The sequence below is a fragment of the Cervus elaphus genome, chromosome 7, assembly GCF_910594005.1.
Source record: "Cervus elaphus chromosome 7, mCerEla1.1, whole genome shotgun sequence".
NCBI classification, from domain to species: domain Eukaryota; kingdom Metazoa; phylum Chordata; class Mammalia; order Artiodactyla; family Cervidae; genus Cervus; species Cervus elaphus.
Genome location: NC_057821.1, coordinates 11,338,608 through 11,352,191, shown reverse-complemented (window position 1 = coordinate 11,352,191; position 13,584 = coordinate 11,338,608). Strand labels below are relative to the sequence as shown.

General features: G+C 45.2%; 2 protein-coding genes across 4 annotated transcripts in view; one reads left to right on the top strand and one right to left on the bottom strand.

Moving 5' to 3' along the window:
• Positions 1-5,048: 5,048 nt before the first annotated feature.
• The window catches only part of MAPK14 (mitogen-activated protein kinase 14), a 75,026-nt gene continuing 66,490 nt past the window's right edge, over positions 5,049-13,584 (bottom strand). For 2 of the 3 annotated variants that reach the window (XM_043907294.1, XM_043907293.1), the window contains exons 11-12: positions 8,437-8,610; positions 5,049-7,443 (exon numbers count right to left, since the gene is read on the bottom strand). In XM_043907294.1, the coding sequence (XP_043763229.1) occupies positions 7,376-7,443; positions 8,437-8,610 (242 nt within the window). In that variant the 3' untranslated portion in view covers positions 5,049-7,375. Of the gene's footprint in view, positions 7,444-8,436; positions 8,611-13,584 lie in introns of those variants that run through there. The other variant, XM_043907295.1, reaches the window with a different exon arrangement.
• Positions 12,155-12,756, top strand: LOC122696996 (deoxyuridine 5'-triphosphate nucleotidohydrolase, mitochondrial-like). The gene has a single exon (XM_043907296.1). The coding sequence runs from the start codon at positions 12,181-12,183 to the stop codon at positions 12,673-12,675; it is 495 nt and encodes a 164-aa protein (XP_043763231.1). The 5' UTR covers positions 12,155-12,180; the 3' UTR covers positions 12,676-12,756.

Sequence of the window (13,584 nt, the reverse complement as noted above, 5' to 3'; positions counted from 1 at the left end):
CAGGCCCTGCCAGGCCTCCCCTGAGGCCTCGCCCTTCCTAACCTGCAGGGGGCTGGGGATCCAGCTTTGGTCACCTCGGGAGGGCACACCAGCTGGGCAGCCTGAGAGCCGGGATGAGCAGGTGTAACAGGCGAACCAGCTGTGACTCATCTTCCTGGTTGGAACAGCCTCACCTCCTCGTCACTCCCCACCCTCTTAGCTCCCAGTTGCCTTCAGGATCAAATTTAAACTTCTTAGCCTGTTGGACAAGGCTTGCCCCCATCAGGGCCCTGCCTTTCTTGCTAATCGGATCCTTCACAGCGTCTAGGCTAACCATCTCACAAACATCTTACTCATCTCCTTCGCCACACCTCTGCTTGAGCTGCCCTTCTGGAATGCCATTCCTCTGCTTTGCCAGGATGGAGAGGACCCTCATGCCTCAAGGCCTGGCTCAGTAGCACTTCTTGGGGCGGGCCACTCCTCTCCTCGGGCCTCTCCCTCCTCTGACTCCCGTAGGATCATGGCTCAGCAGGCCTAGACTTGAACTGTTGGTTAACTTTCAAAGTTAAACTCTAAGTTTCTTGAGGGCATGAGTGTCTTGTTTCTCTCTGTCCTCAGTACCTACTCAGCAATGCTTTATAAAGCCTTAATCCATTCAACCAAATTTTGCTGAGCACCTATGGGTTTCCCAGGTGCTAGTGGTAAAGAACCCGCCTGCAAATGCAGGAAACATAAGAGATGTGGGTTCGATTCCTGGGTCCAGCCCCTGAAGGAGGGCATGGCAACCAACTCCAGTATTCTTGCCTGGAGAATGCCAGAGACAGAGGAGCCTGTTGGGTTAGTCTATAGGGTCAAAAAGAGTTGGACATGACTGAAACCGCTTAGCATGCCCACAGAATGCAGGCTCAGAGGGATGGGTAGCTTCCACCTTTACTAAACCTGCCAGACTGTGTGTCACCAAGTTCATTAGCCTTTGTCTTTATGGCTTCTGGGCTTGGGATATGCTTCAAACACCTTTATCCTTTTAAATCTTCGATTTGCCTGGAAGTGATCGTGGCTAAAGGGAGGAAAGGAGGAGGTCCAGTTGTTTCAACACCATCTGCTGACACAGATGACTGAATAATAACCATCTGTTTTTTATAAAAGTTACATATATTTACAGATTCAGGAAAATTTTCTAGGAGTTACATCAACCTGCCAACAGCTATCATTTCCAGGTAGTGGGACGATAGATGTTCCATAGCTATGTTCAAAAGTTTTCAGCAATAAACATGTTTCATCTGTGTCATGAAAGAGCAATAACAATACGTTGTTAGAAAAAGTACCCTAGTAGGTGCCTTGACACTAGTTACGCTTGGTGCAAGTTACAAGAACATGCTAGAGTGGGTATGTGACTCCCAAGCAGGCCTGGGAGAGGCTGGGTGGAGCGGGGAGCAGGGTGGGGCCTGCGGGGGGAGGACAGCCTCCAGATGGGGACACTCCCTACCACAGGCACCTTGTCAGCAGCTATTATCAGAGAGTCACCGCCTCGGTCACCGGGCAGAGCTGTGAGCGTGCGATGGGTCACGTCTGAGCAATGGCAGCACGGGAATGGGCTTTCGTGCCTGGGTACAATGACGTCACATCTCAACCAGAAACAGACGGCCACGTGGTCGGCAGCCCTGCTAGTGGAGCCGGCTGATCAGGTCAAGGTAACGCCGGAGGACACACAGGCCCAGGACTCCCACAGGAGAACCCTGCTCCCCCGTCTGCTTGAGTACCAGGAGGGTGTAACCAAAGGCTGCATCTGGCCCAGAAATGGCCACAAGCAACAGACGCTCAGAGGTCTGTCCTGCCATGCCAGGAAAGCAAGTGGTAGAGTCATGGTTGATAAGTCTTACACCCCATTAGAACCTCAACCCCAAGAGGAATCTTATTTTTTCCAATGTTCTCAGTGCCTGATAGTGGAACTTACCCCAAAGCTGTTTGTGGAATGGCTGAATGAGTGCAAGATACCCTAAAGACTTCCAATTCCCCTACTTTGCCCCTGGTATTTTCACTTTAAAGTGGCAGATGGGTGGGAAAACTAATTATCTAGATCATGGACAACAGACATCTTCAATAACCTTTGGATTATTGTTCCAGTTCATTAAGTTGTTATGCATCCAACTTGAATGACAAGCAAGATGAAGCCAAGAGAATCAGAAACTCATTCTAATACTTGTTTCTTAAACTGGAAACTTCCATACAACATGGTTTCTTAGGGCAGATAATCTGTACATATTTGGTTTTCTTCTTTAGATGGTCTTTGCTTCTATGGACTGTCAGCTTTAAAAACAGGAAACAGAGGACAAGATGATTTACAAGTGATAAAAAGATGACAGTCATTCACTGACTCAGTCAATAAAGATGAGATGCCTACTGTATGTCAGGTACCATGTGAGGTGATGGGGATACTCTTACACAAGAGCCTGTACCCTCAAGGACATACAGCCCTAAGCTAACATTTATTGAGCACTTACTGTATGCTAAGGGTTTTACATACTTTTAACTCATTTAATCCTCATGACCCTGTGAGGTAAGTTCAGAGATAAAAATAATTTTCCCAGATTGTACCACGAGGAGAGGCTGGGATTTGAATTCAGGCAGACTGATTCCAGAGCCTGTGTCCTTAAGCTTCATGTTTTTTCTCTTGAGCAGGTGGTAACGGATACCAGGCAATGGCCAAGCAACATGATCAGTGCCACCCCTGATCAAGGCAGATGAGTACCAAAAAAGCACCCAGAAGGCACGCCTAGTCCTAGCTTGGGGATGCTCAGGGAAGGCTCACGGAGGGATTGACAGGGAAGTTAGCCCAGAGGAATGGGGAAGGAGAAAGCAGGGGGTCCTAGGCAGAGGGACTGTCACCTACAAAGACCAGGAGACAGAGAAAGCACTGTGTCTCCAGAGCAATGCCATGGCGAGGGGTGGGGAAGTGACATGAAGCTGTGGAGAGAAGCACTGAAGGGAGGGAAGAAAGTGGCCGCTGCAGCCCTTCACTGGCCTGCGTGTCTATCCCCGATGATAAGGAAGCAGGGGAGGGCGCTGGGACCTGGGCGAGGTCCAGTGTGGGCTGCATGAGATATGGCAACAAGTGCCCATCTTACCCATTCTAGTCTTTTGTTAGTCTCTGATCATATTGTAAGCATATGACAAACACCAAACATAATAGATTAATTGCAATAACTTCAAATTTTGCAAATAGTGGATTTGATGAACTTGACAAGTAATGCTAGAAAACTGCTCCAATCTCAAGCAAAGCCACTGGCAACTGGGACCTGGTAGACTCAGGGGTGACAGTAAAGGGAGAGGCGATCTCTTATAGAAGAGTGGTGTGAATATCGAGAGAGTGCCGTCCACAGGAAAACTGAGGGAGATCTCAGTTTTGTTTTTGGCCTTGTTGAGCAGAATGAGGGATCTTAGTTCCCTTTCCAGCAATTGAACTTGTGCCCCCTACAGTGGGGGCGTGGAGTCTTAATCTCTGGACAGTCAGGGAAGTCCCAGGTCTCACGTATTTTGGAAAAAATTCCCTCTATGATTATGCTGCAAAAATGAGATGGGAAGAATATTGTAGGATGCTAAACATGGTTTCACTCAAAAAATAATGTAATTCTTTAATATTTTTGGAATTACAAGCTTTTATAATTCTGTTGTTTTCATGATGAAAGTCCCCATTAGACTTCCACACACCCCACCCCACCCCTCTGCCCATCCCTACCGTATACAATGAAACTCTGGTCCCCATTTTAAGTGGATTCACTTCTAGGTGAAATTTTTCTGGTGCCAGCCCTCTCCCTGAGCTAAGCAGGCCCTCTGCTCTCAGCAGCCTAGGAGGAAGGCTGTGTCACAGCAGATTTTGTATGGAAAGGCAAAATATTTCCTACAACGGTCGGCTCTTTATAGGGGCTGATGTATTACATGTAAAAACAGAGTCCTTTTTCTCTCATCCCCTTAAGAAGTCACTGGGCGGCGGGGGGGGGTAAGAATGAAGACAAGAGCCTGTGCTTGGTTTGCCTTCTATCCCTGTCATTATTCCCAGCTGCCAGTCAAGGACCAACACAGCACAGGACAAAACCCCCAGCTACACACTCTTCACATCCTCACTGGCTGGGCCTCACGACCCACCCTGGGACCCCCGTCAGCATTCCGGGCTACTGAGAAAGGGAGCACCACAACACAGGCCCTGGGAACAGCTGTGAGACCTCGCGACTCTTTAATCCTGTGATGCAATCCAGTAGTTTTGAAGAATATTGTCAAGGGCCATGCAACAGAAGAGTCATCAAATATACTTGCTCAAAAGTCTATTAACAGTGTACACATCCAAACTTCTTCCTACAATTTTAAATAAAAGCATAACTCTGTACAGATAGTCCGAGAATGTCAGAGCTGAAAAGAACTCATACTTAAACAGACTTCATGTTTCAGATGAGGAAATTCAAATGCTAGGCCTGGGTCAGCAAACTTCTGTAAAGAGTTAGCGAGAAAACAGTTTAGACTCTGTGGGCCATATGGTCTCTGTCACAACTCTTCAACTCTGTTGCAGCAGAAAAGCAGCCGCAGACAATACATAAACATAAATGTGTGGTTGTGTTCTGATACAGCTTCATTTATGGGCACTGGAATTTGAGTTTTACATTATTTTTCACATGCTACAAAAATATCGTTTCTTCTTTTGACTTCAACCATTTAAAATTGTAAAGAGCCCGCTTTTAGTGGGCTACACAAACAGGTGGTAGGTAGACTGGATTTGGTCCCTGGGCCCCAGTATGCTGACCTCTGTCCGAGGCCACTCTGACACCCAAGTGTAGACTGTAGTGTGATATCTTATTTATTTGTCCTTTGCTTTTCCCACCCACATTGAAGACTCTGATCTGCTTCATCATAAACTGCACAAGGAGCTCTATAAATGTCTTCTACATTTTAGAGGAGTCATATTAAGATCTGTCAGAAACATATGCCAGGCAGCAGCTGAAAGACCACTGATATAATGCTATATTGTGCATTGAACAAAAACAATCAAGAGGAAAATATAATAAATTTGAGCAACTCACTAAATTTGAAAAATAGGCTTTATTTTAACCAGTGGTATTGTATGACATCCTATATGGCATAACTGATTACAGTCAAGTTCATGAATACAAATAAGACGGCATTTTCCTTCATTCTCTCTTTTGTTTCCTGTTCAGAGAAATCAGGAGATGGGAGCATTGCGCTCAGAAACCAAGGAGCTCTTCTTCCACAGGCTCCTCCAGCTGAGTCCGGGCTCCTGGCACATTCAGCCTCTTAACATGAATATGGTCTCATGTGCAAAGACCTTTATGAAAAAAAGTATTCAGAGCAGTATTTCTGTAGCATTTACAGATCACACTAGCATTTACAACAAAACATGGCTGATAAAATTCATCTTGCTGTGGATCATGAGGATTTGAACTGCATATAAAGGAGATGAGGACTTTGCGTTCATTTTCCTTTAAAGAGGGGGCAGATCTTGGGTGAGGTGTGATCACCATCAGCTGCCTCCTTCCTTCTTGCTCCAGTTGACTTGTGGGTCCTACCCTGTCCCTCTGGAGTGCAGGCAGTGCTGCACCGTGACAGAGAAATGGAAACATCTTGGCCCAAATATGAGATTCTGTCACACAGCCAACACTGGAAGTGGATCTACACTTTTTTCTTTCACAAAAGGTTTAAATATATGGGCCCTTATGTATCACAAGATGCCTGAAATTCAGAAAATTATGAAAACAACTCTTCTCCACCCCTGAGGATATTTCATCTTTATAAAGTTGAAAATACAAAATATTAAAATAATTTGCCCTTTCTCCCCATCAAAAGGAATCACATTCTCAAAGGATTCCTGCCATATAGAAAATTCTGAAACAAAATTTATTTCTCCCCAAACCAAGACCAGGAAGTCAATGTTAAGCTGCCAAGAAGACCCTTTTCCAAAGAAGGGTGGAAAAGATACCTCATCACTTTTTAAAAAATAATCATATTTAGACAAGGATAGCAAAAGGAGTTTCTGGCCTCATGAGCTTTTATTTTTCACTTTGATTTTCAGCATGTCTTAGCATTGGTTACTGGGAGTGAAGAGAATGACTTGTTTTCCAAAGTCTAAGATATTCCTGGGACAAACCCTGATCTTTCCTGGTTGACGGCTCCCCAAAAATAGTTTGTTGAAAACCAGATGGCAAGAATGGAAATGCTATACATCCCATCTGTCCCATTTCTTCATAGTTTTCACATCAAAAGCACCTGGAGTTATCACTTGTGTTCAACACAAAATAGTACTGGGGGCTGAAGAGAGGATGACGTCACCTGCCCTTAGCATCAGCCGAGGTGACACGGGTCCTGAACTACCCATAAGGTCTTCACTGGCAGACCTGCCTGGCACCAGGGCCTCCCGAAGAGAAGAGGACAAGCAGCCGTGCATGCTCAAATAGCAAGACGTGCAAAACAGATCATCACTCTGCTAGGAATAGAGGGCACACAGCAGGGACACTGACAGCAGGAACCAGCTCTGACTACTGGGGCCAGTACTGAAGCGACCTCTGCACTGAAGGTGGGGTGTGCAGAGGAATGGCGATGGCACCTGGGGGTGGGGCGGGGTGAGGGAGGAGGAGAGGGAAGGACGTACACGCATGCCCACACATGCACACGTGGTGCCTCCGAAGGCGCCCTGGCTCCTCGGGGTTCACAAGTGGCCGTCCGACAGCCTGACTGCTTGCCTGGCTTGGAGCTTCATCTGCTGCACTCTCTTAACCACACTTTCTTCTCTCCTTTTAAGGCACAAACATATTTAATGGTTTCAGGTATACCTGCTGAGTTCCGAGAACCACACTAAGCAAGTTAGTCACAGACTTAGTGCGCAGAAGCCAGCTGGTCCTTTTTGGCTGGCACAGAATGAGGGACGGCTCCCCATGTGAAGCAGCCAGGAGGTGTGAGCCTTCTCTCTGTGCCACCGTGGGATGTGGTCAAACCCAACCCTCAGCATCAAGGCGGGGCCACAGGAGAGGCCAAGATGGCAAAAGCATGACTGGGGTCTGGGATGTTTAATATTTTTTTACTTTGCTTTTAACAAACCATACAAGGTGGCAGCTCTTGCCTACTTCGCGGCCTCTCACGAACAAGAGCAAGCAGAGGCTGCCACGGAGCATCTGTCACTCCACGTAAGAGTCACTGTGATAGTTTGTTCATGTTTTACCCTCCCACAAAGTCAGACACACACACACACACGCACACATGCGCGCACACACACACACCCCTTCCACCATGGAGGAAATCTTTGCGACAAGAGGCACTTGAATGATATTTTGAGAGTTCTCATGAAAAGGCCTTCCCCTCACAGTGAAGTGGGATCAACAGAATAGAAACCAGACACTCAAGACTCCATCTCTTCTTGGTCAAGGGGTGGCGGCACGAAGCTGATGACTTCATCATAGGTCAGGCCTAGAAACCAGGAAGGAAAAGGAGGATGTGAGAGTTCAGACATTCACTTTGCTGGGAAGCCACCCTAACTTCTAAGCTCAAGACCCTCCCCTCCCTGTCCAGGCTACTGGTTCAACGGGCCTCACTGCTTTTTGTGAACGTGTGATGACCCAAAAGTTCAAGGATGCGTATAAAAGAACTGTTTTTTGTGTCATCGGTGCCTCCTCTTTAAAGCTCTCTGGAGAAGATGCTTAAAAGTAGCAAACCAATTATTTGGGAAATGTACTAACAATGTGAAAGTTAAAGTCGTTCAGTCGTGTCTGACTCTTTGTGACCCCATGGACTATACAGTCCATGATATTCTCCAGGCCAGAATAGTGGAGTGGGTTGTTTTTTTTTTTCCTTTCCCTTCTCCAGGGGATCTTCCCAACCCAGGGAATGAACCCACATCTCCCGCGTTGCAGGCGGATCTTTTACCAGGTGAGCCATAAGGGAACAGATGCTACAGCAACAGATTATCCTGGCTTTGGGATTTGACTCAAGTTCTGGATTTGTGTTTTATGAAGAGAATATGAGACTGGGTCTAGGAGACCTGGGTTCCATTTCTGGCTGTATCCTTAACTAGGCCTAAGCTAAGAGATAAGATATAAATGCTCTTCATTGTTTGTAAAGTTCTATTGTTTGTAAAGCTGTAAAAATTCCCTATTCCCTACTTAGCTCAAAGAGGTGGTATAAATGCAGAAATTCTGAGAACCTCAAAGCTCTATGCAGACGTAAGGGGCTGTGCACAAAATCAGACCAGACAGAAGCATCTCAAAGGTCCAGACAGGCATCATCTACAACAGAGGAACATACTCATTCCACGGAAGAGACCCTCACTGCAAGTTTTAATGAGTTGGATATAACCAGAAAAAACTACCCCCACCCTCACAGCTTTTGGTTAGTGGCTCACCTAGGAAAGATTTTTAAATCTAGGTTCTCAAAAAGCTAGATGTTCATCCTGCTATGACTTACTTTTCCATTCGTCTATAAGGAGGTCCCTGCTTTCAAAAGACTGATCGTAAGGATCAGCCACTGGTTCATCATCAGGATCGTGGTACTGGGCAAAGTAGGCATGTGCAAGGGCTTGTGCTGCTGTAATTCTCTTATCTGAGTCCAATACAAGCATCTTCTCCAGCAGGTCGACAGCTGTCAATACCACAGATGGGAAGGAAAAATGAAGAGTTTTTAACACATTACCAAAATTTATGCTTTATTAAGCAAACACAGAGTTTCCGTCCTTCATACCCAAAGAATTCTCCAAAGTTTCTGCTCTGAGATATATTACTTATATTTTATTTACTTTATATCTTTATCTATATATACATATTTTGCTGAATCATTTTAAAATAAAATTACAGACATGCATTTTTACCTCTAAATATTCCACCATAAAGATAGCTTCCTATACAATCATAAAACTGTTATTACATCTGACAAATATATAATCCCCAAACATCACCTAAAATCCAGGTCATGTTAAGTTTTCTTCAATTATCTTAAAGTTGTTTTTTATATCTAGTAACTTGTTCAAATCAGGATCCAATTAAGGCCCATGCATTTCATTTTGTTGAGTTTCCTTAGTCTCTTCTAGTTCTAGAATAACCGCCCCCACCTCTAGCCCTTATTTTTCCTAACTTTGACCTGAAAAGACTCCCCCACAAAACCGTCCTGTGCTATCATGTATCCGTACCCTTGTTTTCCTCTGTCCCCTGTATTTCCTGAAAACCCTGGTCAATCTAAAATTTGCTAAGAACCGGGTTAAACATTTTTGGCAAAAATATTTCATAGGTGATGCTGTGTACTTAATGGCACATAGGGCCATCTGTCCCATTAATAATGACGCTAAATTTGATCACTGGGTTAAGCTGTTTCTTTTTTGCTTTAAGCAAGTACCCTGTCAGCACTAGGTGAGTATCAGTTTCTTCACTTATAGCTTTCAGCATCCATTGATTTTCCTTCCCAGCAACTATTTCATTAGCTGGGGGGTCACAGAACCGTGGGTTTTTTCCCCCGTCTAATTCTTATAAATGATGATGTTTTGAGTTTCAGAATGGTAGCACCTGGGAGGACAAATAATAAATGACCACAGTTATCACTTTTGTGAAGCAAAGGCATTTGTGGCCTTGCAAATTATTGATTGTTCTTTAAATGTGGGAGGGCGCAGGGATGGGTAGTGAAGGCAGGTGGGGGGCGGGGGGGTCCTTTTCCTGAAGAGATCCACACTGCGTACACTGGAGGTTGTAAAAGACTCCCATCCTTCAGGCTCAATTCCAGAGTTGAATTTCTTCCAAAAGAGAAATGTGGGTTTCCAAGGAATACAGTAACAAAGGGAATATTTATGTGTCAAGTTCATAAGTTTACACCTTAAAGCACTCAGAAAATTGCCTAGACATATATTTTCTTCTTAGAAACAATAACCTCATCAGGTGCTGTCTCGATCATATGATCGAGTCTTTGCCACCCCAGGGTAAAATGAACTATGTCCTTATAAACAACACCTTGATAAATAAGATCAAGGTTATCCTGACAGATACAAATACACACGCATCAAACAGCAACTTAAGTTTTACTTCATGTTTTGAGAATAATGGTGAAACATGAAGTCAGTGACGGACAAAAAAGGGCTGTCAACATTTACACTGTTGGTGTATTCCTGCTGGGTTAACATGCTGGGCACGAGTTTGTTCTGCCTGTAAGAAGAGACTCTTTATACGATGTCAGCATCTGGCAGTGGACTGGCAGAATCTGTGTAAATACTGAGAGCTGCAGTGCTGGGCAGCAGGTGGCCCAAAGCCTCCTTCAGCTCACTTGCCGTCTACAGTGCTAAGTGGTATCCAGTTTTTTTGAATGATCAAATGTCATGATCCCAGAGAAGGGGGATGCTTATCAGGATGGAAGTGACCCCAATAAACTGCCGAGACACACATATCCCCCTTCCCTGGAAGAATGAATGAACAAATCGCTTTGAGCCAACCATCAGGAAATCAAACAGTGAGCACTGCCATGTCTAAAACATGAGCTGAGATGATGAAAAAATTCATAACAGAATTAAAGACAAGGAAGCTACCAGCTTACAACATAATTTCCTAATATCCTACAGTCCTTAATGACTCAAAGAGAGGTTCTCACAGACCCTTGAACTAGATAATACAGTATAAATAAATCATACAAAGCCAGTGAGAGCAAACCAGGGCAGATGCAAACCCAAACCAACCCTGGCAGAATTCTGTATACCCCTGATGAGTCCGTGGATTTATTCTTAGATGTAAGCGTGATCCAGCTGAGACCTGACACATTCTCCATCTCCAAGGCCGACAAGCTCAACACTTCAGAGAGCATGAGCATCTCTGCTATTGTAAGAATTATCATAGCAACACTAAACCGCTCTCAAGCAATCACTGTGGATGAAGTACTTAGAAAGGTAAAGCCACTTAGCCTTCACTCCAACTTCTGAAGAGGCTGTCGTCAGCTCTCAGAAGGATGAAACTAAACCCGAAGCACAGCTGCTGGGACCCTTAAGCAGAGGAATGACTGAAACCGAGATTTAAAAACACACTACTAAGATACAACTTCAGAAAAAGAAGAAGGTTGATCGTATTATTATCACAGCGTTGCTCCACTCTCGTCACAGGGAGGGCCGTGTCTGATTTTTCTGTTGTTGCTGTTGTTCAATCCCTAAGTTGTGTCCGACTGTGACAGTAGCAGGTCAGACTCCTCTGTCCTCCACTACCTCCTGGAGTTTGCTCAAGTTCATGTCCATTCAGTCGGTGATGCTGTCTAACAATCTCATTCTCTGCTGCCTTTTCCTTTGGCCTTCAATCTGTCCCAATATCAGGGGCTTTTCCATATGAGTTGGTTCTTCGCATCAGGTGGCCAAAATATTGGAGCTTCAGCATCAGTCCTTCCAATGAGTATTCAGGACTGATTTCCTTTAGGATGGACTGCTTGGATCTCCTTGCAGTCCAAGGGACTCTCAAGAGTCTTCTCCAACACCACAGTTCAAAAGCATCAATTCTTTGGCGCTCAGCTTTCTTTATAGTCCAACTCTCACATCCGTACCTGACTACTGGAAAAACCATAGCTTTGACTATACGGACCTTTGTTGGCAAAGTGACGTCTCTGCTTTTTAATATGGTGTCTAGGTTTGTCACAGCTGTCCTTCTAAGGAGTAAGCATCTTTTAATTTCATGGCTGCAGCCACTGTCTGCAGTGATTTTGGAGCTCAAGAAAATAAAATCTGCCACTGTTTCCACTCCTATCTGCCAGGAAGTGATGGGACAGGATGCCATGATCTTAGTCTTTTGAATGCTGAGTTTCAAGCCAGCTTTTTCACCCTCTTCTTTCACCCTCATCAAGAGGCTCTTTAGTTCCTCTTTACTTTCTGCCATTAGAGTGGCAACATCTGCATGTCTGAGGTTGTTGATTATTTCTCTGGGCAATCTTTGATTCCAGCTTATGACTCATCCAGCCTGGCATTTTGCACAATGTACTCTGCATGTAATTAAATGAGCAGAGTGACAATATACCGCATTGTCATACTCCCTAATTTTGAACCAGTCATTTGTTCCATGTCTGGTTCTAACTGTTGCTTCCTGACTCGCATACAGGTTTCTCAGGAGACAGGTAAGGTGGTCTGGTATTCCCATCTCTTTAAGAATTTTCCATGGTTTGTGTTCCCCCTGCGCCCTCCCTCCTGTGCCCACGTGGTACTCTGCCATGCCGTGCTCTCAAGAGGCACAAGTCGTCTCCCCCAGCAAGCGGGCCCGGGCCACGGAGGTGGGCGATATGCGTCTCCGCTTTGCCCGGCTCTCAGAGTACGCCACAGCCCCCACCAAGGGGTCCGCGCGCGCCGCGGGCTACGACCTGTACAGCGCCTATGATTACACATTACCACCGATGGAGAAAGTGCTTGTGAAAACTGACATTCAGATAGCCCTTCCTTCTGGGTGCTATGGAAGAGTGGCTCCTCGTTCTGGCTTGGCAGCAAAACACTTCATAGATGTGGGAGCTGGTGTCATAGATGAAGATTATAGAGGAAATGTTGGTGTTGTCCTGTTTAATTTTGGCAAAGAGAAGTTTGAAGTCAAAAAGGGTGATCGAATTGCACAGCTCATTTGTGAACGGATATTTTACCCAGAAATAGAGGAAGTTCAAGTTTTAGATGACACTGAAAGGGGTTCAGGAGGCTTTGGTTCCACTGGAAGTAATTAAAACTTCTGCCAAGAACAGGAAATGAGAATGTACTTTTTTCTTGAAAATAAAGACTTTGCTTAAAGTGAAAAAAAAAAAAAAGAATTTTCCATGGTTTGTTGTGATCCACACAGTCCAAGAGGCTTTAGCATAGTCAATAAAGTAGAAAGTACATGTTTTTCTGGAATCCTCTTGCTTTCTCCATGGTCCAATGAATGTTGGCAATTTGATCTCGGGTTCCTCTGTGTGTTTTCTGAACTCAGCTTGTCCATCTAGAAGTTCTTAGCTCACGTACTGCTGAAGCCTAGCTTGAATGATTTTGACCATAACCTTGCTAGCATGTGAAATGAGCTCAACTATACAGTAGTTTGAATGTTCTTTGACATTGCCTTTCTTTGGATAGCACTGTCCCCCATCTTTTCCTAGAGTCAGGGGATTAGAACCTCAGGCAAATGCCACTTTTGGGGACCAAAAGAAGTACACAACAGCCCCCAGTTTTAAGGAACAAAGCAACTCCTTTTCAGCCAAGGTAGCACACATCCTGCAGCTGCCACGGTCCGTCCCTTTGCCAAAGCCCCTGGAAATGGAGGTGACAGGAAGGAAGACAAGAGCCATTCTTTAAAGCTTCACAAAGAAGAGAGAATGGTTAGGTGTCTGAAGGCAAAAGAGGACAGGGGAAGGGAAAAGGACGTGAGGATGACAGGATCTGTAGCACTGGGGAGCTGCAGGCAGAGTGGGCCACACTGCAGGGTGCACCGGGGTGGGGTCGCTAACCACACTCTGTGCTTTGGTTGTTTCCAGCCTCAGTGGTGACACCGCAAAACAGCAGCAGTGATGACCAAGTTACAGGCTTTCCTCTGTTTCTCTTCCTTCTGTGTCCCTCGGTCTCTTCTCCCAGCGTTCCCATTACTTTCTTTCCTTTCTTCACTG

Coding starts and splice junctions, on each gene's coding strand:
- LOC122696996 (XM_043907296.1), top strand. CDS start 12,181: ATGCCGTGCTCTCAAGAGGCACAAGTCGTCTCCCCCAGCAAGCGGGCC.